Source organism: Sinohyriopsis cumingii, chromosome 3 (assembly GCF_028554795.1).
Source record: "Sinohyriopsis cumingii isolate HCF-2022 chromosome 3, ASM2855479v2, whole genome shotgun sequence".
NCBI lineage: Eukaryota > Metazoa > Mollusca > Bivalvia > Unionida > Unionidae > Sinohyriopsis > Sinohyriopsis cumingii.
The window spans coordinates 112,966,258-112,993,753 of record NC_142963.1 but is presented as its reverse complement, the minus strand read 5'-3'; the positions used below and the strand labels follow the sequence as shown (position 1 = coordinate 112,993,753).

The following is a 27,496-nucleotide window of genomic DNA, read 5'->3' as shown; positions in this document are numbered from 1 at the left end:
AATTACAAGGTCAATAAGCTGAAGTCTTCCATTTGGAATGAGAACTATATGGTCAATAAGCTGAAGTCTTGCATTTGGAATGAGAACTATATCGCCAATAAGCTGAAGTCTTGCATTTGGAATGAGAACTATATTGCCAATAAGCTGAAGTCTTCCATTTGGAATGAGAATTACAAGGTCAATAAGCTGAAGACTTCCATTTGGAATGAGAATTACTTGGTCAAAAAGCATAAGATGAGGGCAAGGTGTGCTATCCTGCATCCACACATCCTCAATATGACCTCTGAACAGCGGGGGAGAAATTAAAGTTAATAACTGAAGGACCACGGACTTTGGAACGCCAAAGGAGGCCACCCATATAGCCATGTGAAAGGAAGTCAGAAAGATTCCCTGAAGCAAACCCAAGATGACAAGATAGTCAGCCTGTTTATGGTCTACATTGTTACTATGAACCTACAATCTAAAGTGGCATTGGATGGCCTGTTGCCTAGCTTGACAGGCTGATTAAGACTTGGGACAGCAGCAGATAGAATAGACAGTTGATGTGGAGGGCAGAATACTGTGAAGAGGTTGGCAGAAGAAAAAAAACATATACCCAGACTATCAGGTTCTGTGGTACTGTTTCAACATTCAGAGGGCAAATAACCGTGGAGATGCCAAACAGAGGGATCAAGATCTTCTGTCTTCCATGACAGTAACTGAAAGTCAGAATTATTTAGCGAAAGATAATCCCCCAACATTTGCAGTGTGGTGTCTTAGATCAATCTTCTCATCTGAGATTTCAGTGGTAAATGAGAAGGTGGCAAATATTTGAATCCAAAATATCCTCTTTTTCTTGCTCCAGTTGTCTGGTAGTGACTGTCGCCGAAGACAGAAATTCTGCGCAATTTTACCAGGGAGAGGGCCATAGGGGAATGCAACTGACTTAGTGCTATGGTGAAGACTCAAGACTTCCACATATGAAGACTTCATTCTGTAGCTTTTTTTTCTGCCGGACAATTGTTTCTGCAGAACAGTGGACAAAGTCCTTTCAAGGTTTAAGTAAGTACACTTAGTACACTAAAGGCATATTTTGTAAGTGTCATCTGAGACTTTGACCATTGTTACTTCACTTTGTGCAATCAGATGTATTGTGTACATGTAACAACAATAATGAATCCCTTGAAGGGAATGAGATTCTACTGGCTAAAAAGAATTTGTATGAGTTTGAGAAAAGACCTCTTTCTTTTTGTTTGAAAATGCTGAGTGCTGAAATTACATCTGATATTTCTAAGCAAAGTGGGAGTCTAATGGTAGCTGCTGTGGCAGCCATACTGGATGTCAGATCAGTACCATTTTCATTTAGAACCAAGCAAGCATCACAAAATATCTGTTAATGAAAACCCCATGTTAATATGATCATCCATCTAGAAGCCACAATAACTACATTTTCAAAATTACCCCAATGATGGCTGTATTGGAGGTTGAATTGGCACCATTTTTATCTAGAACCAACTAGACATCATCAAAAGTTGTCTGGTGAAACCCCATGTCAATATGAGGAAAAGTGGCACTAACAAGATTTTCAACATGGTGACAGCACTGGCCATACTGGATATTAGATGGGTACCATTTTTATTCAGGACAAATTAGACATAATAATAAATCTTTTGGTTATAACCCAATGTTGATGTGACTGTTGATAAGGAGTACCAATAAGGTTCGCAAAATAGCTGCCACTTTGGTGAAAATATGTCTGACAGTATAACCATGTGTGTAGGAGGGGTAATTATAACAAGATCTTCATCTGCAAAAGGAGCCATTCTGTACAGGAGATCAGCATAATTTTCATTTAGGATCGGCTAGACATTATAAAAACTCATTTAGTGGAAACCCAGTTTAATTTGACCATCCACTCAAGAGAAGTAGTATAAGATTTTTAACATGGCCATCACTGAAGCCATACTGGATGTCTGAGCAGCACCATTTTTGTTAGGACCAACATGGCACTGCAATGAACGTTTGTGCAAAGTTACATGGCAATCCTCCAGTAAGTTTTGGAGGAGTATTGTTAACAAACCTGATGGGTCAAATATGGACAACAGGCTGTCCATTATGTTCTTCTGGTTTATGACTAGCAGAACTACTAAAAATTAATAAATCATGTAACGAACCATAAAAGATGCAAACTGTACATGAATTAATGCATTAAAATAATAACAAATACTTATAACAATGTTATTATGGCATGCAAACAACAAAAATGTAAAAATGTCAAGGTTGGTGACAAATGTGCAAAGTGACTTAAGCAAAGATACCAAAACAAAACAGCCTTTGCACTTGGATGGCTGAAAATTCTTAAGAAATCTAATGGATTTTAGGAGGCATATGAGTAAAATTTACACTGCATACAGAACTATATTGTATAAAGATGGGAAAGACAAATTGTTTATTGTATCCAGGAAGGCTGGATTTATGAAGTAGTGAAGTTAATTCCTAACATTAATCTGATTTGAGAAACAATGAGGATAGCAGACATACAGATGAATATATGGATTAATAGAGAGGTAAATGAATCTCATACCAATGTATCTTCCATATTTTAAGCAGGTAAATCATAAATACTATTATCTCATATCTAAAAGTGTCAAATGCCTCAGGTTCAAATAGGTAAGCATAAAGAAAGCAACAAATGCGATAAATATCTTACCCATCTTTGAGCAGCTGATTTTTGGCCTTCAACAATCCAATACCTGGTGTAACATCACCAATGCCAATAGAAAATCCTCTATTACCTGTAAACAGACTTCAAATACTATTTAATGATCAAATAAAAGGGCATTCAAAATATTAGCAAGTGCAAAATGAAGCTATTTTAATAATCTATGTGGTTAATTTCCAAAACAGAAAATAAAGCTGAAGCAGTAAGCTATCCTATTTGCAGTTTAAATTCAATCAAGTCTGAAAATGCCACAAGTTCCTGTCATTTAATACAGAGAAGTATAGCACAATTATGTAATATAATATCAGTGCTTTCAGATATCAAGCTGAGACACACAACACAACTTGATATATTGTAGATAAACTTAACATTTGAAAGCAGAGATATACAGTATAGAGTAGGTCTCAGTGACATGGACTTTACTCAAGATTTGCAGTCTTGAACTAAACTTCTCATGCAGAATCCACTATTTTTCCTACGGCTTACCATGACCATGACATCTGACATCTAGACCACAAAACCCAAGGTTTCTTTATTACCTTAAGTGCAACTTATCAACAAAGTTCGGTCAAGAAACTAACAGGAAGTAAAAGTTATTTTACAAAACCGTTTTATTTTTAGAGAACAAATTTCCATGACTTTTACTTTTTTGACCCAAACATCTATAAGCCTTTTCCAAACCTTAAGTGTAAGACCCCTCCAACAAACCTTGGTCATTAGCCAAAATTATGCAAAAACCACTTTTCTTCTTTTGAACTGAACTTAACCTTTGACCTTTTGACCTCCAAAATCAACAGACTTCTTAATTACCTATTGTGCAAGTCATCCACAAACTTTAGTGAAGGTACATGGTTTAGAAATGAAACTTATATGCAAAAGACCCTTTTTCTTCTTCAAGACACCATGACCTTGCCTTTTAACCTTCTGATTGCATTCTGGAAAGGCAGCTTCTTTATCCCAAATGCAAACTTTCCACAAAGTTTGGTCTAGGTATGGACTGTAGAACTAATGTTACTATGCAGCAGCCATTCCTCCTTTCAGTCAGTAACCTCTGATCCCAGATTCAATGATTTCTAAACCATCCACAAAGTTTGGTCCCTGTCTGCGATGTAGAACTAACATTTCTGTGCATAAACCATTTATCTTTCTTCAATCATTGTAGCCTTCACCTTTGACCTTTCGAGTCTGAAACTTATAGGCTTCTTCCTTTCTCCAAATGCAATTCATCAACTAAATATCTCTGCGGAACACTTAAAGTTTATGTACAGGTGAACAAACAGACGCAGTCTGTACATAATACACTATGTCAAGAGATAAGCATATGTAAAGCCAACCAGCTGGTCTCCAAGCAATATATTTAAAACTTTCAGATTTTTTTAGGGGATTTGATCTCAAATATATAGAGAAAACAGTAATTTTTTAGGAAAATCATTGACAACAACAGGGATAATGACTTGTTACTATTACCTGTAGAATATCACATTTTTAAGTACTAGAACAAACCATCTAGCCAATACTAAAAACTTAATGTAGTGAAATAATAATTTAAACTTACACATAAAAAATCCATTCCTGCAGCTTCTACTGAATACAACCATCATGACTAATTACTCAAGGTCTATTTTTCCTTTTTATTTTGTAAAATAAATAAAATTTGTCATGTGCTTCAACCATAAATTATAATTTGGAATAATTATCAGGATACTATAGCAATTTTCTGAAATTAAGGAGAGAGCATAAGGATACAAAATATACAGGCATTTTAAAGAATTTAGTAAAAATGCATTAAGATAAAGTGTATTTCACACCAACAATCTAAATATTTTATCATACTCATTATTATCAGAAGGATTAAAAACAACTAAATCAAAGTACATTTGTGGAATTGAAAGGACTTCAGCCTTATGCAATGTTTCAGTATTGAACATGTGAATATTTGCACAGGATCTTTTGTTTTCTCCTAGAGTGATGAAATACAAGTATTCTGAAAGAAAACTCACTAAGAAATGCAGAAGCTAATCTGGCCAGTCTTGACATAACATCAGCTGCATGTGATTCTCCAAAGTCCCGCAGGATAACATAAAAAATATTACTCTTGGATCCCGATCCCAGCGTTCCTTTGTCCATAGATCCACATAAAAGCTCACTGTTCTGGATCACGACAACTGTAAACAAGAAACAAAAAACTAGTGCTCTACTGGCCAAATAGAAATTTCAGGATTCCAAGATAAGGCTGGGGTTTTTGTTCTTTTTAACTGTTGAGTATTGAAACCATCTCTGATATTCTTTAGCAATAACAAGATTTTCAAGATGACCAGTGTGGTGACCATACTATTGGCACCATTTTCATTTAAAATCAAGTAGATATCATAAGTCTTGTGGTGAAAATCCCATGTTGATCTGAACTGCCATTCTGAGTAACTATGACAAGATTTTCAAGATGGCCATCCTGGTGTCCATATTAGGTGTAAGATCTGCATCATTTTATTATCCCAAGACTCAAACTTACTGCAAAATATGACATCACTCGAGAAATGCACAGAGGATATACCATTACATTCAAATAAAATAATAAGGGTTGATCATAGACATAGAAATGGGTATATGGATGCACATCTGTGGCATTTGGTTTGCTTGCCATTTGATACAAGTAAAACTTGAGGTGGTAGTGATAAGTGCATCACAAAGGGCCTTGATCTCTACATTTTGGTACTTAAAAAGAACTTCTGTTGGAAAACTAAAGTTTGGAGAAAATGAGCATTCATGTGATATAACTCTTCTAAATTAAATCATTCAATATCTCATCAATATCTAGGTGCATAATAACTTTGTCTGAAATGTAATATTTCATAGTAAAGTTATGCTACAGGAAAGAAAATTAATTGTCAGAGGCAATAAATCTATCTGAAAGAGAGCTGACAAGCCAAATTGTATAAAAAGCTCATCTATAGTTCGTTCACACCATCACTGTGAATGACATCTGTACCCAGTGAATTTTCAAGTGAGAATCTTGAAATCTATACAAAAATAAGTCATCTGTATCACATATGAATGATTCAACATCTGTATAAAAATGCACAGCAAAACCACTCATGATATGATCTCTGTACATGTAACCTGCTATGTTGGCGATAAAGTTATGGAAAAGTAACTTTTTTATAAAGTAACTGGTTATGGGACTTGGTGTGTGCCACAGCTAATCATGAATCATCTGCATCACCTAGTTCTCATTTTAAATTTCTACTTAATGTCTGTTTACGATGTTATTTGTCTAATACATAGATGGTGTTCGTTTACCCATAGAGAGATTAAGAGTACTGGAGAAGACCATGTCAATGTGACTTTCTGTTCAGGAGAAGGAAGATTTTCAAGATCGTTCCTGTGATAGCAATACTGGAAGTTAGCTCAGCATCATTTTCATTAAGGACAAACTGGACATCATACAAAGTCTTTTAGTGAAACTCCCATGTTGATATGACTTGTAAAATTCATTCTAAACGGGGCCTTGAGTGGCCGAGTGGTCTAAAGCGCTCTCCGTTACGGATCACTGCCATCTCACCTCTGTCTGCGTGGGTTTGAGTCTCTGATTCAGCCAATGTGGGTATGTGAGAAAGCTTGCCAGTAGCTTCTCATGGGTCAGTGGTTCTTTCCGGGATTTTCCTGGGTTAATCCTCCACCGTTATTACTGGCCACCATGTACAGCCTATCGTGTGTGAAAAATGGCGTTAAAACCTACAAAACAACAGCATTCTAAACATTCCCTTCGAACTGATTTATGATCCAGGAGGAGTATCAATTATCAGATTTTCAAGATGGTTGCAGTGGTGGCCATACTGGATATCATAACAGCACCCACCAGTTTCCTTTAGGACCAACTTAGACCTTGATATGAATGTGTGTTTATTTCATGGTAATTGTCCAAGTAGTTTAGTAGTGTTAACAAACATATTATGAATGGATAGACATCAGGCTACAGACAATGGACCACAGACTACAGGCCATCCCATAAGCTCTCCTGGTCTATGAAATATAACCACTGAATCAATATGTCCTATCACAATACCTGAAAATGGATATAAAAGCAAAAGTTAGCCAAGATGTGACAGATGGATAGACAAGGTTCCACCAATATCTTGGAGGGGAAAAATAAACAGGTATGAGTCTCTGCAATGAATTAAATGATGTTCAATTTGTTCTCCTATAAAAACATATTAAAATATGCCTGGTTTGATTACACAAACACAAATTCAGTAGCTTTTCATATTATTTTTTACAGTGACATAAATGTTGGCCTGAAAATTGTTTCATCAACAAATATATGCCCAAGTATGTGACGGTGACCATGCTTTGCATAGCAAAACTATATTAAACTTTTAGTTGTTAATTAAGTTTGAAATGTCAATAATGGTATGCATTACTGATCGAGCGGATTAACTGAACTTTTCAACCCATGATGACAAAAATTGAAACAAGTCTTACAAGAGTCATTGCTGCAAAGGTCTTCATCTTTAGTATAGTTTTTCCCCTTGGTGCGGAGTTGTGCCTTCACTGGGGAGTCCTTATTAGGTCGTAATAAAATGCTAAATATCTGCTTCCCTGTCCACAGCTTGCAGGGCTGAAACACAAAACATTTCTACCGTTTTCCAAGTAAACCCAATACATTGTGAAATCCTTTTACAAGCTATTCCATACTGACATACACTATCTAATTTGTAGCACTATATTTTAGAGCACAAAAGGGTACATTTGATGAATGCTGAATTAGTTCTAGTATCGTATGTACTCGCTTAGAAGTCAAGTCAAACTGCACACAACAAAGATCCTGATCTGCTGTAACACCTGCAGATTAGGGTCTGTGTTGTTTAATCTACTGTTTACTCATCACAAACTGTGCATACTGTGCTGGTCTGTGCAGTTTGCAGTTGGATTCATCTAAAAAACGAGTATATATAATACTCCTTCTTCATTCATAATCACTATGATTTTTCAAACTATGTTGTTAATGGACTACAATAATTGCATAAAGAAAAAGTTCAAACAGTACATATAAAGTTCCCATGTAGTGCATTTGTCTGGTGTACATACAGTGCCTGAACACCAAAACACATGGAAGAGTATTTTGATATTAATAATCTTAACATCAAGTCATAAATCAATTCAAAGGGCATATTCTGAGATATTAATAATCTTAACATCAAGTCATAAATCAATTCAAAGGGCATATTCTGAATGAATTTTACAATTCTGAATGCAGCATTTTTTTGTATACAGTAATTTGCTCAATGCCCATTTCATTTAAGTATAAATGACAAATAGAAAAAACAACTTAGAAAAAAAGTTCCTCAAAGAAGTTGACACTTTACTGGCTAAAAAGAAGTTCGAGGAATCCAAGATAAGACTCTTTCTTCTTTATAACTGGTGAGTATCAAAACCATCATTGATATTATTGAGAAACTCCAAAATACCAAATCTGGTAACAAAATACCATATTTCTTCTTTGAGTCCCCATGACCCTGACCTTTAATCTCTTTCACCCCAATTCAATTCAGTTTCTCCTGTACCCAAAGTACAAGTCATTCACAAAGCTTTGTCAAAGTACATGGTGTAGAACCAACACAGACAAATTAACAGTCTGAACAAAATAACATAATACTGTTATATATACTTGATTTCATTTATATCTGATTTAATTGTTTGTAAGTTTTAAAATCTTTTTATTTTTTAATTTCATTATATGTCAAAATAATGTAGTTTTGTTTACTAGGAATTTGATATTTTCCAGAAGATTCAGTTTGACCTAAATCTTTTCATCAATACCTAATATTAGAAACACTGTTTCTAATTTTGACTTAGTTCTTGGCCTTGATTGGGGGGGGGTCAAGTAAACTTTTTTATTTATTCATTTTTAATGTGTGAATGATAATCGTGAAATCGAGGCTGTATTGGATATGTGACCCTAGGCTTGTAAACAGTTTTTAGTGAAGTAAACAACTTTTTTTTTAAAGAGTAAAATGATTGGTTTTCGTCAGGGCCATGTTTTGAGTATGTGATGTAAACATGATCATGTGACCCTCATACAGGCACCCATTCTGCGCTTCAAAATTACTGTATAACCATTGTTTTAGAGAAAAAATCTCAGTTGGGCTTTTACACTGGAAAGTGTCTGTTGTGTCAGTTGGAGTTATAATTTTTATTTGAATTATTTGTTCTCTAAAAGATTAATTCGTTTCTCTGGAAATATTTTGAGTGCTCATGCAGAATTTTTGAACAAAGAAATTTCATTAATTCAAACACCGGATTATTTCTTGTGTTTCTCAGAGGAACTGTAGACTTCAACACAATACAGGATACAGCATATGTTATTGCCTTCCCTCTTGGATTCTTCGTCGAGACTCGAACTTGAAATCATTAGAACATTTTATTATTAGGACTTCTTATTCATGGATTACTCTTGGATTATTTTTGGATCTGATTCTTAAAACCTAAGTTTTTTTTCTTCATTTTTAAAGTGATTTTCCAGGGAAAAAATTATTGGTTATATTTTCAAAGCCTGTTATTTTCACTCTTTCTTGTGTTGCTGTTTATTTGAGCCTAAAAACGTAACATACACTCTGCCTTATCACCAGCATATAACAAAATTAGGAAAGGAATATAATAAAATTTCATCCAAGCAACAACTGCTGTGAATGTTTCAGTAATAAAATCTGATCGTAGCTGGGAACTTGCCTTCCAAATAGCAGGGGGAGGTAAATCAATCTTCATTGACTGGTCTAAAGCAGTCAACATCGATGAAAGCAGCTGACATGTCCTTGCTCTGTCAAAGAACACATCCTTCTGTGTGATCAGATAAGCACCTGGATGAACAAATTGATATTAAAAAATATCTTTATAATATAGTACAAGAGGGAGAAAGAAATTCACTGCTAAATGTTGTATTATACTTTAATAATGAAGGCTGTTCCATTAAAACATACATGGGAGCCAGGCACTTTTAAAGTGGGTACTCATCCATAGATGCAATTGAGAAAATTTCTGATCATTTTAATATGAACTCTGTGAAATCAAAGTACCCTGGAATATACTTTTTTAAAAACTGCCTTCCCTGGGTAGCATGTACGTTTAAATGAAACAGCCCTGACTGTATTTGCACTGATATGTTTTGGTCTTGTAAACCTTAAATATTTTCAGTTTCTTCTATGTTACATCTGACAACAGTTACATGTAGTGGAGGGTTTTTTCCCCCCATAAAATCATCCAAATCAACTAAATCTGTTAAAATATTAAATACACAGAACAATATAAACTTTATAATGTGCAACATAGAGTTACATAATGAATGTAAAATAATAAAATACCCTACAAGTACATCTAAAACAATAACACAATATATGTAGAAATATTTTAAAAATAAAATTACATAAGATATATGGGGTATAATATTAACAGATGTATTATTCTGTTTCACTCTTTGGTGCGTTAGATCTCATAAAAATCAACTGCATACATAGCATATAAGCTATCGTATCTTTGATATGTACATTCATTCCTACAAAAATATCATTGGATATTCTTCTTCTAATTAAAAATGGTAAAGTCATTTTTGAAAGCTGTTGTTAAGTTTTTTTTTCTTCTTGTTTTCATAACAACCACTTAATATCTTTTAAACAGAATTTAAATGGCCTTGAGACCAGATGTTTTCTGCTAAAATTTGGTCCAAGATGGTCTAAACCTTTTTTGAAGTTTTGCACTTCAGTATCAACTGCCAAAATCTGAATGCACTTCTGTATTATTTGTACAAATCTTAATGTTGTCAAACATATTCGCAAACTGGTCACACTTTTTTTAAAAGTCATTCTGAGCTTTTTTCCACTGTTAGTTATAGAAGCATCATTTGTACAAACTTAAAAGTTCATGAATCTGGGAAGTTGCCCAATTTGATCCAAATATTTCTGTCTGAAGCAACTTGTTTTTTTTTAGAAACAGAAGTCTTGTCTGATGCGCAATTTGGTCAAAATAATTGTCTGAAGCTGTTTGTCTTTATTTAGAAACAGAAGTCTTGTCTGATGCGCAGTTTGGTCAAAATAACTGTCTGCAGATGTTAGTTTTTATTTAGAAACACAAGTCTTGTCTGATGCCCAAATTGGTCAAAATAATTGTCTGAAGCTGTTTGTCTTTATTTGGCATAAAAGCCTTATCTGATAATAGATCCATATTGTTTAGACAAACTTGAATTGTCTTGATGCATGGATGCTCTCTCAAATTGGTTTAAAATAGTCAAATGTTTGTTTTCAAGGATTCATTTAAGTTTTTCCCAACATTCTGTAATGGCACCAGAAAGGCATCAGGATACCCAACCAAATTAATTTAAAATGGTCAAAATGTTTTCAATGAGTCATTTAAAGCCACCACCCCTTTCCTTCTGTAGTGGCAGTAGAAAGGCACCATTTGTACAATCTTAAAAGGACCTGATGTTAGGATGCATTCAACCAAATTCAACAGCTGTTATTTCAAGGTTTTGCAATTTTTAGTACGAGAGGGAAGAATATGGTCTCCATGCTAGGATGCTCCTGTTCCTTTTGTACTAATATCCAATCTCACCTGTGATGAAATCTTGAATGGCAGCAATTAAGGGTTCTCCATTCCTTGGGGTTATAATGTTGGATTTTGACTGAAATGGATTTAAAAAATATCATTTAATTTAATGGCATTACATTTTAAAAAATCTGATAAACTTAGATGCGCCCACAAATTCAGCTTCAGACAAGTGGATACTGTGAACTATATTTCATAGTATTTACATACAACAAGAATTATCACCTCTCAGAGCTGTATTATTAATTTTATTTATATCAAATGTATGTCAGTCAACACTTAAGTGACTGTCAACAGCCAGTGTACAGAACTTGTACTTTACATGATCCCCGTATGGGGTCTATTCTAGAACTGATTATTAGGGGATTAGGCAGCTCCTTTCATTTTAACAAGAGGACCCTTAATGATACATGATACAAATACCGTTTTTAACAGTCCTCCAGGTAGGCACTAGTAGGGCATGGCTGACTCTTGAAATTATTGATCAATGGGTCTCAAGAAAATTGACCTTTACTCAAAGTATGTATTCTTGAACTAAACTTAATGAGCAGAACAATTATGTTCTTAGTTGACTTAAGATGACCTTCACATTGGGACCATAAAGTCCATAGGTTTTTATTTTATCCTAAGTGTATGCCATCCATAAAGATTGGTCAGTGATCTTACTCTAGAACAAAAGTTATTGTACCAAACCAATCTCACTTTAAGTCACCACAATCTTGACATCTGACCCAAAATTAACAGACTTTATTCCTTAACTGCAATCCTATATCACACTCCATTTAAGGTAAATGGTCAAGAACTGAAACCTTTGAGCTGAAACCATTTTTCATTTTTCATGTGGTGACCATTGATTTTTTTTTTATCTTCTAATCAATAGGTTTCTTCCTAAGTCAAATTGCATGTCATGCACCAAGAATGGGCAGATTATATGATATAGAACTAATGTTATTGTGCAGAAGCCACTTTACTTCTTTCAGTGACATTGACCTTGGACTTTTCTAACATATAACTTAAGCCATACACAAACTTCGTAGATGCAAGTACAGACATTGTGCAGAAATCAACTTACAATTTGAGTGACAGTGCCCTTGACCTTAGAGCTATTAACCCACAAAAGTGATTGGTACACTTCTTGTCTCAAATGCAAGCCCTCCAAAAAATATGGCAATGGTTTGTGACAAAGGATTTCAGTTATGTGTAGACATTCTTCCTTCTTGGACTTTGACACTGATCTGTGACCATTAAAACCAAAATCAACAAGTGCATTTCTTGTCTCAAATGTCATCTACGAATTTTAGTCAAATTTAAGACATTTAGTGGAAATTGTTTTTCCTTCCTTCAGCACCTATAACTGTTTGACATCTAGATGGACATGTATCTTCCTTGTCTTCAATGCAAGCCATCCATAAAGTTTGCCAAAGTAGGTGGTACAGAACTAAAGATATTGAGAAACCATTTTTCTTCTAAGTGTCAGTTACCCCAACTTTTAACCTTTAGGAACCCAAAATCATTAGGTGCTGTCTTGTCTCAAATGCAAGCCATTTACAATGTCTGGTCAAAATCTCAGGTATACTTATTAAGTTATGGTGTGGTAACAGGTTTCCTTCCTTCAGTCCATGTGACCTTGACCTTGGCCTTTGAGCCCATAATCGATGGGTTCCTTCCTTATACCAAAATCATGGGAGCTTAAGAGAAATCTTGTGAGAATTTGCAAACAATGTATGACACCATAATAATATTACAAAAATGACACAATAACTCATTCTTAGATGTCTTTTATTCCTACTTTATGACTTTAGTCTATTTCATGAGAAAAACAAAACTAAAAAATAATTTCTGCTCTTGAATCTGTTTGGATGGATTTGATAGGCAAGCACACTCCCTGCATGCAGACAGCTGATTTGTGTGTAGCTAGTGAGCTCAGTGTATCTGTAGTCTACATTTTATTTTTGTCCTAGTTTCAATGCTGAAAATCCTTTCACAATATGCATTTCAAGAAAGAACTGGCATCATAACTCTAACTAAATTGCCACATTTAAGCTATCTCATTACTGGAATATTCTCTTTACTCATACTTATTGGTGATGTTTGAATCTGGAAATATATTCTGAAATATTCTTCCTGAAGGATCAGAAAACAAATAGAACATGGGTACCATTTATATAAGAAATTGGACAAAATGACATATACAATAAAGTGGGGAGTTTTGTCAAGAAAATCAGAGAAACTCTGCCAAAATTGTAGATGATGGCATCTCTCTAGATGGTATTCCAATTCCCTCATTATTCACAAGACTTGTGCAATTATTGGGTTGGGGTAAAAGGATATATGCAGGAAGACCATTCTAGTACAGGGAAAGAGCATTAATTGCCCAACCTTTTGGGTTTGGCAGTCAAGACAAGAGCTGGAATCTTGTACTCCTCTTCATTGCAAACTGGCATATGAAAGGTCAACACCCCACCCCACCCCCAATGTGGGCACAGATTGAAGTGAAGGTTGAGGTGGAAGTATGAATTAGCTTGATCAAATTAACAGACACCACTGAGTACTGAAATGGAATGAAGAACTATAGACCCTCAGGTAGGCAATCAAAATGGCGATGATATCTTTACTGTATGATGAATTTAGACAAGTGAAGTAAACATCTCTGGTGTGAGGAAACCCTACCAAATTGTTCACTTGAAGAATAGGTGCAAAGTGGATTCAATATTTGTAAGACCTTGAAAAAGAACCTTTCCTTGCATGAGTAGAAATAGTAACTGATGAACTGAGAAAATCTGGCATCAATCCCTCTAACTAGCTATGGGGTGACCACTCTTGCCTGCCTTCCATCGTGGCAAGCATTCTGAGCATTTCTGTTGCTAATGGATCCATATTAAATTAAGATCGGGAAACATATTTGAAGAACAAAATTTAACCCAAGTCACAGAAGCATGAAATATGGGTCAAAGTGAACTACTTTTGTGATTAGAGTATAGTACATGTCAAGTTGCATCCATCATCAAGTTTCAAGATTCCAGGTATAACAGTATATATACTGGGTACAAAGAAGCAAACCTAAGCTAAACACAAAGACTTAACCGAGAATGTACAAATAACACACATGTATGCACAAAGTTTTCCCCCTTAGTCAATCTACTGGAGGCAGGTACTTTGCCTATGATGTAGTGCAGTTGAGATGTAGAACAGTTGAGATGCAATGAGTCTTCCATGTTTCTATACTTTTTTTTGTGAGGCCACTTAAACAGATGCCTTGGGTAGAACAATAATTCTCCTCTACTTTGTAGAGGTGATTCAATTAGAAACCTTATCTGTGGTTGATACTGAAGAAAAATATAATGATTCACAATATAAACATCAAATGCTAATCTTCATTACCCCCATGAGAATAAGAGCTTCGGCTTTTGCCTCCTCTGTCTGTGGAAGGTGTAGATTCATCTCATCTCCATCAAAATCTGCATTGAACGGGGTACAGCAGCACTCATTGAAACGAAATGTTCTGTTGGGCATCACTTTGGCCTACAAAGACACAAATTTTAAGTGTTACTAGATGCAGTCCATTTGTTTGTAACTGTTCAAAATATATAATGAATATCAGATGATCTAATAATTGCTTTAAGGCCAACATCAAGAATGCATCACATCTGCAATTACAAATTAAACCAGCTTTTGAAGCAATAATCAGAAATCTGCTGACAGGATACAAATGTCATCACAATGAAAATGTGGTTAAAAGCATGAAAAACTCATGAAATTCTATGCCTAAAAAATATATACGTTTATAAGTACTGATGATAAGGTCTGACAAGTTCTCTGCAGGCTGAGCAGAGTTGTCCTGTCATTACAACATTCTAAAGCTGATAAAGAAGACATTCTTTGCCAAATACAAAGTGATTCAGGGGGAAATCTGGACCAAAGAACTACTGAGAGCCTGTAGAGTGTAAAACTTAATAATTACAGTGAATGTGATCAGTGGTCATCAAGCAGAAACCTTGTGAAGGAAACTAAAAATGCTAAATGGGATACTATTAAAAAATCTTTGCAGTGAACTATAAAATAAACAACCTCTGCTTTTTCATTAAAAGTAATTGACAATATAATGACTCACATTAATTATTGTAACATCAGAATCAAAATCCAATTTACATTCATAACTTGCTGCTCTTTTATGGCAAAAAAGCATTTATTTTGTTTCCAATACCCTTGAAAAACATAAAATTTATGCCAATAACAAATCTACTTATCAGAATTTGTAAATCTACTGGTTTGAGATACTGGTTTTGTCACATATATGTGATTCTGTACACTTAACAAAACATTTAATGAAACTGTATAGACCAATAAATTTATTACTTAAAAATAATTGTTGAAAGTTGTAGAAAACACATAGTTTTTATTATCATTTGGAATGTACCCTGTGCTTTGTTATAAGCAGAAGTTTATAAATCCAAGCTCTTCATATAAGGGATCCTCTATACATGCATTGCATCTTTTTATATCAAATGAGTGACAAGTCCAAATTATGACCAATAAAGAAGAAGCATATCCACAGGTCATGTGACATTGTCTAAAACATTTAGAGACTCTTTAACTTCCTGTGTAGGGAACAATACGTTTAAAGTTTGTTTGTTTTGAAACATTTGTTTAATATTTTCACTGAGGTTATTACAATACTAAGATTAGACTGTTTAACCTTCCTGAGAAAAACTATATGGGCATACATAGCTAAAATCAGAGCTGAGTACCAGTCTAACCCAAGAAATAAAATGAGATATGTCAAGTACGCAATTAATTTTTAAAAAACTCAAGAGTTTTGCAAAAGTATACACACACACACACGTGTGTTATATATATATATATATATATATATATATACACACACACACACATAACACCATATCCATTTCATTGGTGCCACTTCTGGCATATTGAATTTCCTTTTTTGTGGGACATGGTGTCCATTATGCATGACTGGCATGATATGACATATTCACAAAGAGAAGCTTATAGTCATCTTGATCTGTTGGTGTCTGATATATGACATGATGTACTCCCAAATGCCATATATATCATCTAGTGTATCATATCATGTACCCCCAAACACCATATCGATCTTCTAGTGTATGACATGATGCACTCTCCACTCAGGATAACTTTCAGCTATATAAATCTTCTAGTGTATGTATTGGTGTATAGATCTTCTAATGTATGACATGATGTACTCTCCATCGTGAAGGGTGTGGGGCCATATCGATCTTCTAGTGTATGACATGATTTACTCTCCATCATGATGGGTGTGTGGCTATACAGATCTTGTAGTGTATGACATGATTTACTCTCCATCGTGAAGGGTGTGGGGCTATATAAATCTTCTAGTGTATAGCATGATGCACCCTCCACTGTGATGAGACTCAACCACATAGAGATCTGCTGGTGCATGATGTACTCCTCAGTGTGAGAAGCTTAGACCACATACAGATCTCAGACCTGCCAACCCTGACAAGTCTGTCTCAGTAAGGAGTTGATTTTGTTCCGTAAGACTGACTAGTTTTGTTCCGCAAGATGACCAGTTTTCAGTAAGGCGTAACAAAATATCAATAACTGCTATTGTAAAGTTGGAAAACGTAATTAAAAGTTTTACGCATCGACAATAAACGTTATGATCAACTGAAAAGTTTGTAAAGTATACGCAGACTTTATTAACCATTAGTACAGTTGAACAAATTCTAGTTCCAAACTTTATGCAGCTCAATGGCTTGTTGCTATCTCCCAACTTGACATAATTCTTGGAAATTCTTTTCCATTTCACATGACGAGAGCAATCATATCTCCTGCCTCAAGACATACTCAAATTGGCAAGTGATGTCCAATAAATGTACCTGTGTCCTTTCCAGCTTTTATTCACAAGAATCTGAATACTCCTTTTTATTCTTATGTGTTGATTATTAACACTTTTCTAGAAGCTTATTTTCCCTTCTGTCTTAAACATGCATGGCTTTCTGGACACCATTTTTAAAAACTCTTATAATCAAGAGTTTGATGATGTAGATGAATAGCATGAACAAATAGGTGCAGTTTAAAGCAACTGGAGTGCAGCTGTAAAGTTAGTATGGTTCCCTGACTAATTTCACTATTTCTAAGATGAAACCTAGATCCAAATAAAACATGGATGAACCCATTATCCAGGTTTTTCGGCAACAATCATTTTCTCATAGTTGGTTCTAGTATGCCTAAGTCCATATTTTAAGGGTAATTTTTCATAAGACTTATGGCAAAATCCTATGAGCTGGCACGTCTGCAGATCTGAAGGTGTATGATGTTTTCCCCACTGTGATGAACCTACAACCATAAAGATCTCCTAATGCCTGATGTACTCCCCACTGTGATAAGCCTAGACCCAATACAGACCTGCTGGTGTATGATGTACTCACCAAAGAAATGAACCTCGCAAATCTGAGTCAGCACTGTGTGCATTATACACCCTCAAATGCAGTCATAATTAATGGATATGTATATTCAGTGCTTATGTGTGGTGAAAATTCACCAATTCCAGAACAAAGAAAGAGTATACATCACAGGCAACGGTGGACTGGCTTGATGTCATGGATAGTCCTTATGTTAAGACTCTGGCCAAAAAATACACAAATAGTTTAAATGCATCATTCTGACTGCATGGTAAATGGTTTTAAAACTTAAATATGTTTTCCTTCATGTTTAGTTTCTTTCACTTCATTCACTCAAGGCATTCATAAAAGTTGAAATATGTATCCCTTTTGGTTCTTTTATTTAGCATAAAATATTTTAAAATTATTATTAGTAATTGCTTGTAGACAAATGCATAAAATACAGAATGACGATAATAAAATTAATATGATTAATATCATTATAATCATCATTAGACTAACAAAGAATGCCTGGATGCTGAGCTTGTGAAGAGAGGGCTGCCTGTTGAATAGTATAATGTCTCCATCTATCATATGTCTCTCCACAGTATCGCCTGGTCTCAAATCTTTGGCTATTTTCTCTCGATTACCATATTTCAAATATCTGTAAAACAAATTATTTCTTTCAAAGATACATTCCTTGATGTGCAATATATATACCTCTGTATGCATGTAAACAATCCATTTATCTTGCAGGTTAATGAAGATAAGTGTATAATGTTCAAATAATTCAAATGGTAGGCACCTTATTCCATGATCTTTCTTAAACTTGAATGTTATATTTTCTTTTCTTTTATGAAACATTGATATTTCAACAAAGCAAGGATATTAATAAAAACACAAATTTTGTAAACGTTTGTCTCCTCCATAATTAAGAGGACAGAACAAACCCTATCACTGCCCCAAGAACTAGAATTTCAGAAAATGGTTACTACTTAAAGTTTCATGTCATTGTCTGAAAAAGCCTCAGAGACAGAAATTAGACATAGGGAATGAACTGATATGTAACACTGAGCTTAAAAATAACAACATGGTTTTGAATGTTTTGTGTATTTTCCTGTGCCAAATTAAAGTGTGAAATTTTTTTATAATTATCCAAAAGGTATCAAAATTACATAGAATGCATGGAAAACAAATGCCATCGACAAGCAAAGCTGAGCTTGAATAAAACTTTTTATACAGAATTCAGAAGTAGCAAAATTGCAAGTGAAATTTGAAAACTAGGTGGAACTCTTAGAGAAGACACCTGAAAAAATGCAACATATTATGCTGTATCCACCAGTCATACCATCATGCTATGTAGGCACGATACACACTTGTGTCCACAATGATTTGAAAATTAAGAAAAATGTCACCAAAGTTAACAAAACAATGTCACCTGGCAACATAACAATTCTGAAATCTCAAATACCACCAACTTCCCAACATGGATGGATGAAAAAGATGGAAATTTGAATAGATTACAGGATGTATAGACCATACATTGTGCACAGTACCAGATCAAAAATTTCAAAAAAGAACATCTGGTTCATGGGTTGAGAAGGTTATTATAATCATATTAAGGGAGAGTAATTTCCCATAAGAATTATTTTTAGTGTCAATGCTTAATATTCAGATAGGAGAGACTTTTTCTACTGCAGGGAGGGCTGGATTCGGGAAATAGTGGTGGTTATTTCCTAATGTTAATATGAACAGGAATCATATTCCAGCAGAGATGCAGTTTTGACCTTATAATTCTGTACAGATGATCTGTGAGTGTGGTGTTGGCTGGAAATGGGGGTGGGGTTGGGAACCGGAATACACTGAACATTCTTGAAAACTTTGCACCAACCAAGACATGTCAATTACTAAGTATGAAAACTGTATCATTAACAGCAAAACAGGTTTTGTGTTACAAAATATCTCAAAAGCCTTCAATTTAATACCAGAAAAAACATGATTTAGTGACCCCATGCCATATGTCCTCTAGCCAAATCAAGAACAACATGTGAAATGTATAACATATTTTGAGTAATTCAAGAACTTTTCTAAAAATAAAAATTAAAAGTATCATCAACAGAGACAAAAAAGAAGTCTATGTAAATTTTCATTATAACTTTAACTACCTTGGATCCATTGGGGTCATTTAGCCCTACCCTGAAGTCATTGGAGTCACAAGGAAATTTGGCAATCTTACTGCAAAATCAATTGGTAAACAAATTTTCATATTATTCTCTTCAGTAGCCAAAACAAAACATACCAGGGAAGCATCAGAGTGCAAATAATCAACAATGACTCGGTTAAAAATAAAAAGCCTATATCAAGTACTATTTACAAAAAAGCAGGGGAGAGAATGGTATTTGAAAACTGATGGATGGGTGTAGGGAGCAAACTTTTCTGGAAGAAGCCTACTTTTTATGGTCCATCTTCCTATGGGTGACGAAGTTGGCACCAGGGTGGACATCACAGCCATTAATAATCAGCTGCTGCATGAGCTTAATGTTGGCCTTGTTCACCTTCTCTGGATAGGTCATAATCTTTGCAACATGGATAGGGACTGCTACCTAAAAAATAAAATACACCAACATCATCAAAATTAGTGATCAGTGCTGCTGCCACCAGTGCCACTACCACCTCCATCACTACTATCATTATCACTGTTGTTATTGCTGTCCATTTCACAGTTGTCTTCATTATCATCACTCTTAAATGTCACCAAAACACCAAAGAAAACACATAACTTACTGTTAAATGATATGTACAGATGCATTTAAATCAAACTTTTTATCCTTTTAAACAAAATCCAAAAGTCAAAACAAGCACTATTATGTCAACCATTCAATGTTTAAAACTACAAGAATAGCAGACCAGTCCACATCTTTCTATGTTTAAAGATGCAAGAACGACGGAAAAATCAATATTTTTCTGATGGGTGTTGGAGTTGGATACAGAGTTTTGAAATTGCTGCAAAGCCTCTTTCACACATTAAAGCCCCAATGCAGCTGTTATGCACACAAGGTCGTATATGTTAAATATTCTGAATATTAGTGAATCTTGAAAGATATTGGTCCTAAACATCACTGGGTTCCATTAAATCTATATAATATCAACATTTCATCACATATAAACCACAAAATTTCTCCCTCGAACTGAGAAACCTAGCCATTTTTCACATGTGTAGAAGTTAATTTCATGCTGATCAGCAACATGTAAACCAATTTCAGTCAAAAGCTGGAACACATCATTTGATGATGTCACCATTGTAAACATAAGAAGAAACATAATGCTTTGTCTGACTGTCTTCAGCCCAAGTTCACCCTTTTCATTATTCCAGTGCCCCAGTTGATCACCAATATTCACCCAAGTCTAATTTTTATCTAATGCATGCATTTTCATCTCCGATCCACTTTTTAAAAAAGTGGGCCTGCCTCAATTCCTACCTTCTCATATCAATTTGTGTGTCACCTGCGAATGTTGTTATTAGATTAGTCACTAATGGAATTAGCTGAATCTATTACATCACTACTTTTGGAGCACTCCCAGAAAAGATCAGAATTATGAGTGATTTCGTTTAATGAATTAACGGGTGGCATCTCTTAACTCTCAACTGACTGTCGTTTAAACCTGGCATCTTGATTGTTTCAAAGAACTGTTTATGTCAGATAGCTTCTTTAACCAATCATTTCCTTCATTCCAAACTTTACTTAGATTGGAAGAATGTTGAAATTTACAATTAGCAGCAGTACTGGAGCTTTTAAGAGCTGAACAGCAATTACTGAACCCAATAGATGTTTGAGCAGGACCAATTCAGAAAACAATTACACTTGCAAAGAGAACCCAAATTCCTGTCATTTATGAATAGCTAGCCATGAATATCACAAATTTCTCTTTCTGTTATAGATTCCTTTTGTGCTGTAGCTAAACTGAACAACAGACTCAAGTGGACCTAATACCACTTAATACCTGGCATAAATTAGCCTAAACGACAATGCAATAGTAAAGCAGGTGCCATTTGTTGAAAGATCCACATGTTAAGACAATCTCCAGCTAGAGGTGACATGATGTCCAATAGATATAACTGTTGTCTTTCCTTATTTTCTTTTCAAGCACAGCCTGGATATTCTTTTTATACATCTGCACTAACTTTTAAAAGGTTGACGGCCTCCTTCATCTTCAAAGCATTTTTGTTTGTTTGATAACACTGCCACATAATACATTTACTGTAACAGTAAAAGGTTGATCATGTCATCATTTTTGCATGAAAAACATGGCCAATTAAGACATGTAAGTTACTCTTGTGAAGTTGGTTTCCTTATCAAACTCTAAAGAATCTAATGTAAAAGCCTGGATTTATTCAAAACGCAGATAAGACGATATCCAGATTTTTGACGCAATAATTGTATTTTCACATATTTTGCTACTGTTCCATAAATCTATCATTTAATAGTCATTTTGGTCAATAACATAAAATCATATGGGGGTGACAGGTTTCAATGAAAGCCACACTACTGCTAAGGGAGCCTCCCCCCCCCCCGCCCACAAAACCATTTTCATAGAGAATGTTATAACAAACATTACTATCAAAATTTGCTTGGCTATTCTAAAAAAGAAATCAAAAATAGATTTCCATCCAATTGTTAATGAAGCCACATAATTGCTTCAGGAGACACACAGAACATTTTACAGAACATGTCTCAAGAAACATTCTGACCAAGATTTTGTAAAACTCTCTCATCAGTTCTGGAAAAGAATTTGAAAATAAGTTTTCAGTATGGTTCTATGGCAGCTACACTATTGATAGGGGTGCAAGCCCAAGCACAATTGTGATAGAGCATGCTTTATGAAACATTCCTATAAGGGATGATTGACTCTTCCTCAGATGTTCTTGAAAACAAGGAACACACCGGTTTTCCATATATTTGTTAATGATGGCACACTGCTCAAGGAGCAACCCAAAACAAACTTCTGGCAGAACATGTACTAAGAAACATTTATAGACAGTTGATTAAAATTGATTCAGCTTTTATGGAGCAGCTGACACAATTCTCTTTGATGGAAAATTGGCAAAGGAGTTCTAGAGAAGTTAAATATTGGTTTTCCATCTGGTTACTAAAGAAACCACACCAATGTTAGGGGAACCACCAAGATCAAAATCCTGGTGAGCACGTTCCAAGAAATATTTCTACCAAGTTTAATCACAACTGGCTGAGCCATTCTAGAGAAGATACTGAAAATAGATTTACCATTTTGGTTGCAATGGAGGCCATCCCAAACAAAATTTTTGGTACAGCATATCCAAAGGAGCATTCATACCAAGTTTAATTTAAATACTGATCCAGTAGTTTTTAAGAAATCAAAACAGCAATTCTGACAAATGACACTGAACATTTGCCAGACACTGAGCCACACCATAAGCTCACTTTGTCTTATAGAAAGCTAATTAAATATGAGCTGCAGAAACACAAACTCAAAAAATCAAACTATACAACTACAATGAAAACTTCATCACAACCTGTAAAACTATAATCAAATAAAATGTGACACAACTGACCTGATCAATTCTCATATTGGGATCTGGGGAGATCACAGTTCTTCCAGAAAAATCAACTCTTTTGCCTGAGAGATTACCTCGGAAACGACCTTGTTTGCCTTTTAACCTCTGTACAAATCCTCTTGTGTATTTCTTTGGCTGTGAAGAAAAATATAAAAATATATTCATTGAAAATGTATGCCACAGAAACTAAAAAGAACTAAACACAAAACTTAAACACAGTGAGATGGACAGATGGATGAATGAATGGATGAGGGTAACACTTTATGCCTCTCCAGTGTTGTGGTGGGGCATAAAAAGTGTGGGCTACACAATATCCACTATTAAAAACATTGTAAAATAAATATGACTTGAATTAAATCAAATCAGATTGATTCATTAAAATACCTATGTGTAGTTTTAAGAATTGGTGCTGAAAAAAGATCAATAATGAAAATCTTAAGAAATGAACAAAGCAGACTCTCAAGGTTTACATTCTTCTATTCCAATGGCTCCAAACCTTTTTCCACTGCGACCCTAAATTGCCCACCAACAGGACCTCCCAACCCTCATGCTTACGATATGATTTAGAAAAGGTAAAACTTTGACCATTTGTGACCATACTGAGGACCAACAGGACCCTGATTTGGGTCATGGCAGCAAGGCTGGGAACAACTGTTCTATTCTGTGCAAATGTGCCCAAAAAGTAAGAAATTCTTCACATTTAACAATATGAAATATTGAGCTGTATAGATCATCATTCACAAACACAGATGAGTATACATAAACAATGACATGGTATGAAGACTGGTTGAGATGAACTAACTAGATATTCAATATTTAAAATCCAATTAATCTGAACACTTAATGTCATGCAGTTACCCATCTTTGCTAGCCAAGGTTACAATGAGATAACCCTGTCTACACCCTGGCATATAGAGCAGATATTTAAGTGCTTCGGGTCTGTGAATTTCATTGGATGCTGCAGAAAGCCACTGCATCCAATCAAAATTAAGTTGTTCAAATCTGAACACTGTTCCAACATGATTGAGACAAGGGGAGCATACAACCTGAATGGACTGATAAATAAGCAATCTTCCAGTACCGGTCCGTGTTTGCACAAATACCTTTCACTCAAATAGACCTGTAATAGCTTCCCTCTGGTACGTAGCCACACTTTTGATGTTAAACATATAAAATATCCATTTTAGGTAAATTGCCTCCATAATTTTCAGCTGATGTACAATGCACCATGCTATAGGTTAGCTGGCATTACATACTAAGGGAGGCAACTCAAGAAATTCAATAGATGTCGCTAAGGTGGCAGGGTCCAGTTTCGTAATTGGCACCTGGCAAATTTCTTAACTTAAGGCTATGGTGTGACTTTTTCAGCTATTATTGTTTACTATTTATAGATAAGGATATATTTGTGAACTAGGTGTTTCAGGCTTGTGTTGTTCTTGAAATTGATGTCAGGCACGTACAGCTTCCATAGTTGCTCTGCAGTACGTTGATAGTGAAATACCAATAGTCGGCTAGAAAAAAGAGCTAGCCTCCCATAGCAGTAGACATGTGGGTTCAAGGCAAGTAGAATATCTCAAAAACGGCTTGGATGACAACTATTCTGAATTGCATAAGACTATTTGGTAGACAATGTTTTTAAAAAATTTCATCCTGGGAAAGCGTTTGTGTTTGTACTGTGAGCACCACATGCTGTCAAAAATGCCTTTGGATGTGAAAAATGCATGTATAAAATAGGGGTTGGGGTGCATAAACTTCTTCTGCTATGAACTGCCATTGACTTCTCTGGTCAAGTGAATAATATTCTTATGCTTTGTTTTAACATAGGTATCTAAAAATATGGAACTTTTTGACCTCACTTGTGTATTTGATTTGTTATGATTTTTTATACTAGGTCACTGATTGCGGCATTAAATTTGTACATAAAAACTGGCCCCTGCCCCCTAAGATAAAGCAACAATATATCTGTTCAATACACCAAGGTGTAGATATTGTTATCATATCAGAATCTTGGCCAGCAAAGATGGCAGTTACCCTTACACATGTATTTTGTTCAAAATACCTTGTTTAGCAATAGCACAAAGACAGAATTATATGTTTGTAATATGATGACCTAGAATCCCTAATTTGAAGTATGATGACCTAGAACCCCTAATCTAAAGTAAGATGACCTTGAACCCCTAATTTGAAGTATGATGACCTAGAACCCTGATCTGAAGTATGATGACCTATAACACTTGATTTGAAATATGATGACCTTGAACCCCTAATCTGAAGGAAGATGGCCTAGAACACCTGATTTGAAATATGATGACCTTGAACCCCTAATCTGAAGTATGATAATGCAGAACCCCTTTACTTGAAGTATAATGATCTGGAACACCTGATTTTAAGTTTGAACTTCAGGAAATGCCAAAGTATCAATGTCTTTCTTTAATAATCACACAAATAAAATCTATTTAAAAGACGACAATTACAACATGCTATTACTAAAGCAAGTAAAAAATATTACTGCCACATACCTGCATATGTAGAGGGATTCCTGAAGTCTCACTGTTATATAGCAGTGCCACCTGGAGCTGAAGGAAATCCCAATCCTCCTGTAATTATGACAAGCAAGAAAATTAAGACATAATAATACTGGAGAGACAACGTTGTTGTTGGGTATTTTTAGGGTACATTAACACATTATTGGTTATATCATCGCTGAAAAGATGGAAGAAAGGGTAAGGACAGTTGGAGGTAAACCTTTTGATCTGCCTCCTTTGCCACATCCTCTATACGGCCTTGGAACATTGGCAAACCAAACATCATAATGCCTAAGACAGATATGGCTTTAGAGATGACAAAAGCATAAAAGAAACACATTATATTAAATTAGAATTAGAAGATGTAAGGGTGCTGGCCAAGGAATGATACTCTGCCCTCTTTTCACTTTGGCTAGGCAGACTGTTGATTCTCAACTTTCACATTTCCATCTTTTTCAGCTAAGCAACCACTTGCCCAAAATACCGATATCAGCATAAATTACATCACCACCATAATCTGCACAAGTCAAACACCCAGTGATCAACCGTGTACAAGCCAGAACAGAAATTTTTACTGCTGCAATGTTCTTAGCAAGACCCAGAACACCAAGGCTCATCATGTCCAAGTGTGTGTGATAACACGCAAAATAAGAACACCAAGGCTCATCATGTCCAAGTGTGTGTGGTAACACACAAAATAAGATACCAGCAACAGGCTTTCCAAGAAAAAACCTGAGTATTTCCCTGGTCCATGATTTTGTCAGAGAGACAACTGGAAATCTTACCAAGTGGAAGGTTGTAATAAAAAGGAGTAATGTTCTTTTTGAGACATAACACCTTCAGAGACCATGACCTTACAATTCTGGCTCATATACTAAGGTGTTTGGCAATAAGATAGTGTTAACCTGTGCAACAATTTTCATTAGCGAATAGATTATCTTTCTTTTACTGTCAATAGATAACACATAGCATCCTTTCCTTTTGGTTCTTCCTTAATTAGTTGTAGGTAATCAATCACATGTCTTGAAATTTCAGTTAATATTCTCTTTTTCTCATCTTCCAGTTCCATGTGTTGTGGACAAGGTACCAACTATTTCTGTGTCATCGGTTTGTGTGACATCTTTGGTTAAAGTTGGAACATTATCATATCATAAAGAAATCAGTTATCTTCCATCTTGACATTCATAAAACTCACTACTTGTTACAATCTATATGATTCTGTTATGGTTGATCAATCGATCAGTTTGTTATAACCCTCTAGGTGATAATTTTATCAGAATCCCTGGATAGCATCTGCAAAAACTACAGCAGATCTAAATCATACATATGCTTATATTCAAACACCAAATCTACCATAGTACAGCTTGACTGAGATCATGGACAAAATGGATGACCAAGACCTAATTTGACAAAGCGTTATTTTTAGTTTTTGTCTTTAACAAAAACAAAACAACAGAAAATAAAATAGCACACAATGAATACAACGATTTGTGGGAACCACAAATAATTTGCAAGACCTTGCCCCATTGGTTTTTACAAGTTGCATAAGCAACAATTTTTTGGCAAGAAACATGCAATCCCGCAGCTGGGTAGCATCTCTGCAAACTTAGAAAAATAAGAAAAATTATCACAGAAAATCACTAAAATGGTTTCCAGTCCTTTGCAGATACCTTATTTTACAAAATTACAAAACTCTTTT

At 35.1% G+C, this 27,496-nt stretch overlaps 1 protein-coding gene across 2 annotated transcripts in view; it reads right to left on the bottom strand.

The window, feature by feature from the left end:
• The window catches only part of LOC149803602 (DNA-directed RNA polymerase III subunit RPC1-like), a 129,294-nt gene that overhangs the window by 71,618 nt on the left and 30,180 nt on the right, over positions 1-27,496 (bottom strand). For both annotated transcript variants that reach the window (XM_089953349.1, XM_089953350.1), the window contains exons 9-18: positions 25,792-25,869; positions 23,270-23,407; positions 20,131-20,282; positions 18,202-18,343; positions 14,675-14,815; positions 11,300-11,369; positions 9,428-9,555; positions 7,181-7,316; positions 4,702-4,866; positions 2,690-2,774 (exon numbers count right to left, since the gene is read on the bottom strand). In XM_089953349.1, the coding sequence (XP_089809475.1) occupies positions 2,690-2,774; positions 4,702-4,866; positions 7,181-7,316; positions 9,428-9,555; positions 11,300-11,369; positions 14,675-14,815; positions 18,202-18,343; positions 20,131-20,282; positions 23,270-23,407; positions 25,792-25,869 (1,235 nt within the window). The remainder of the gene's footprint in view (positions 1-2,689; positions 2,775-4,701; positions 4,867-7,180; positions 7,317-9,427; positions 9,556-11,299; positions 11,370-14,674; positions 14,816-18,201; positions 18,344-20,130; positions 20,283-23,269; positions 23,408-25,791; positions 25,870-27,496) is intronic.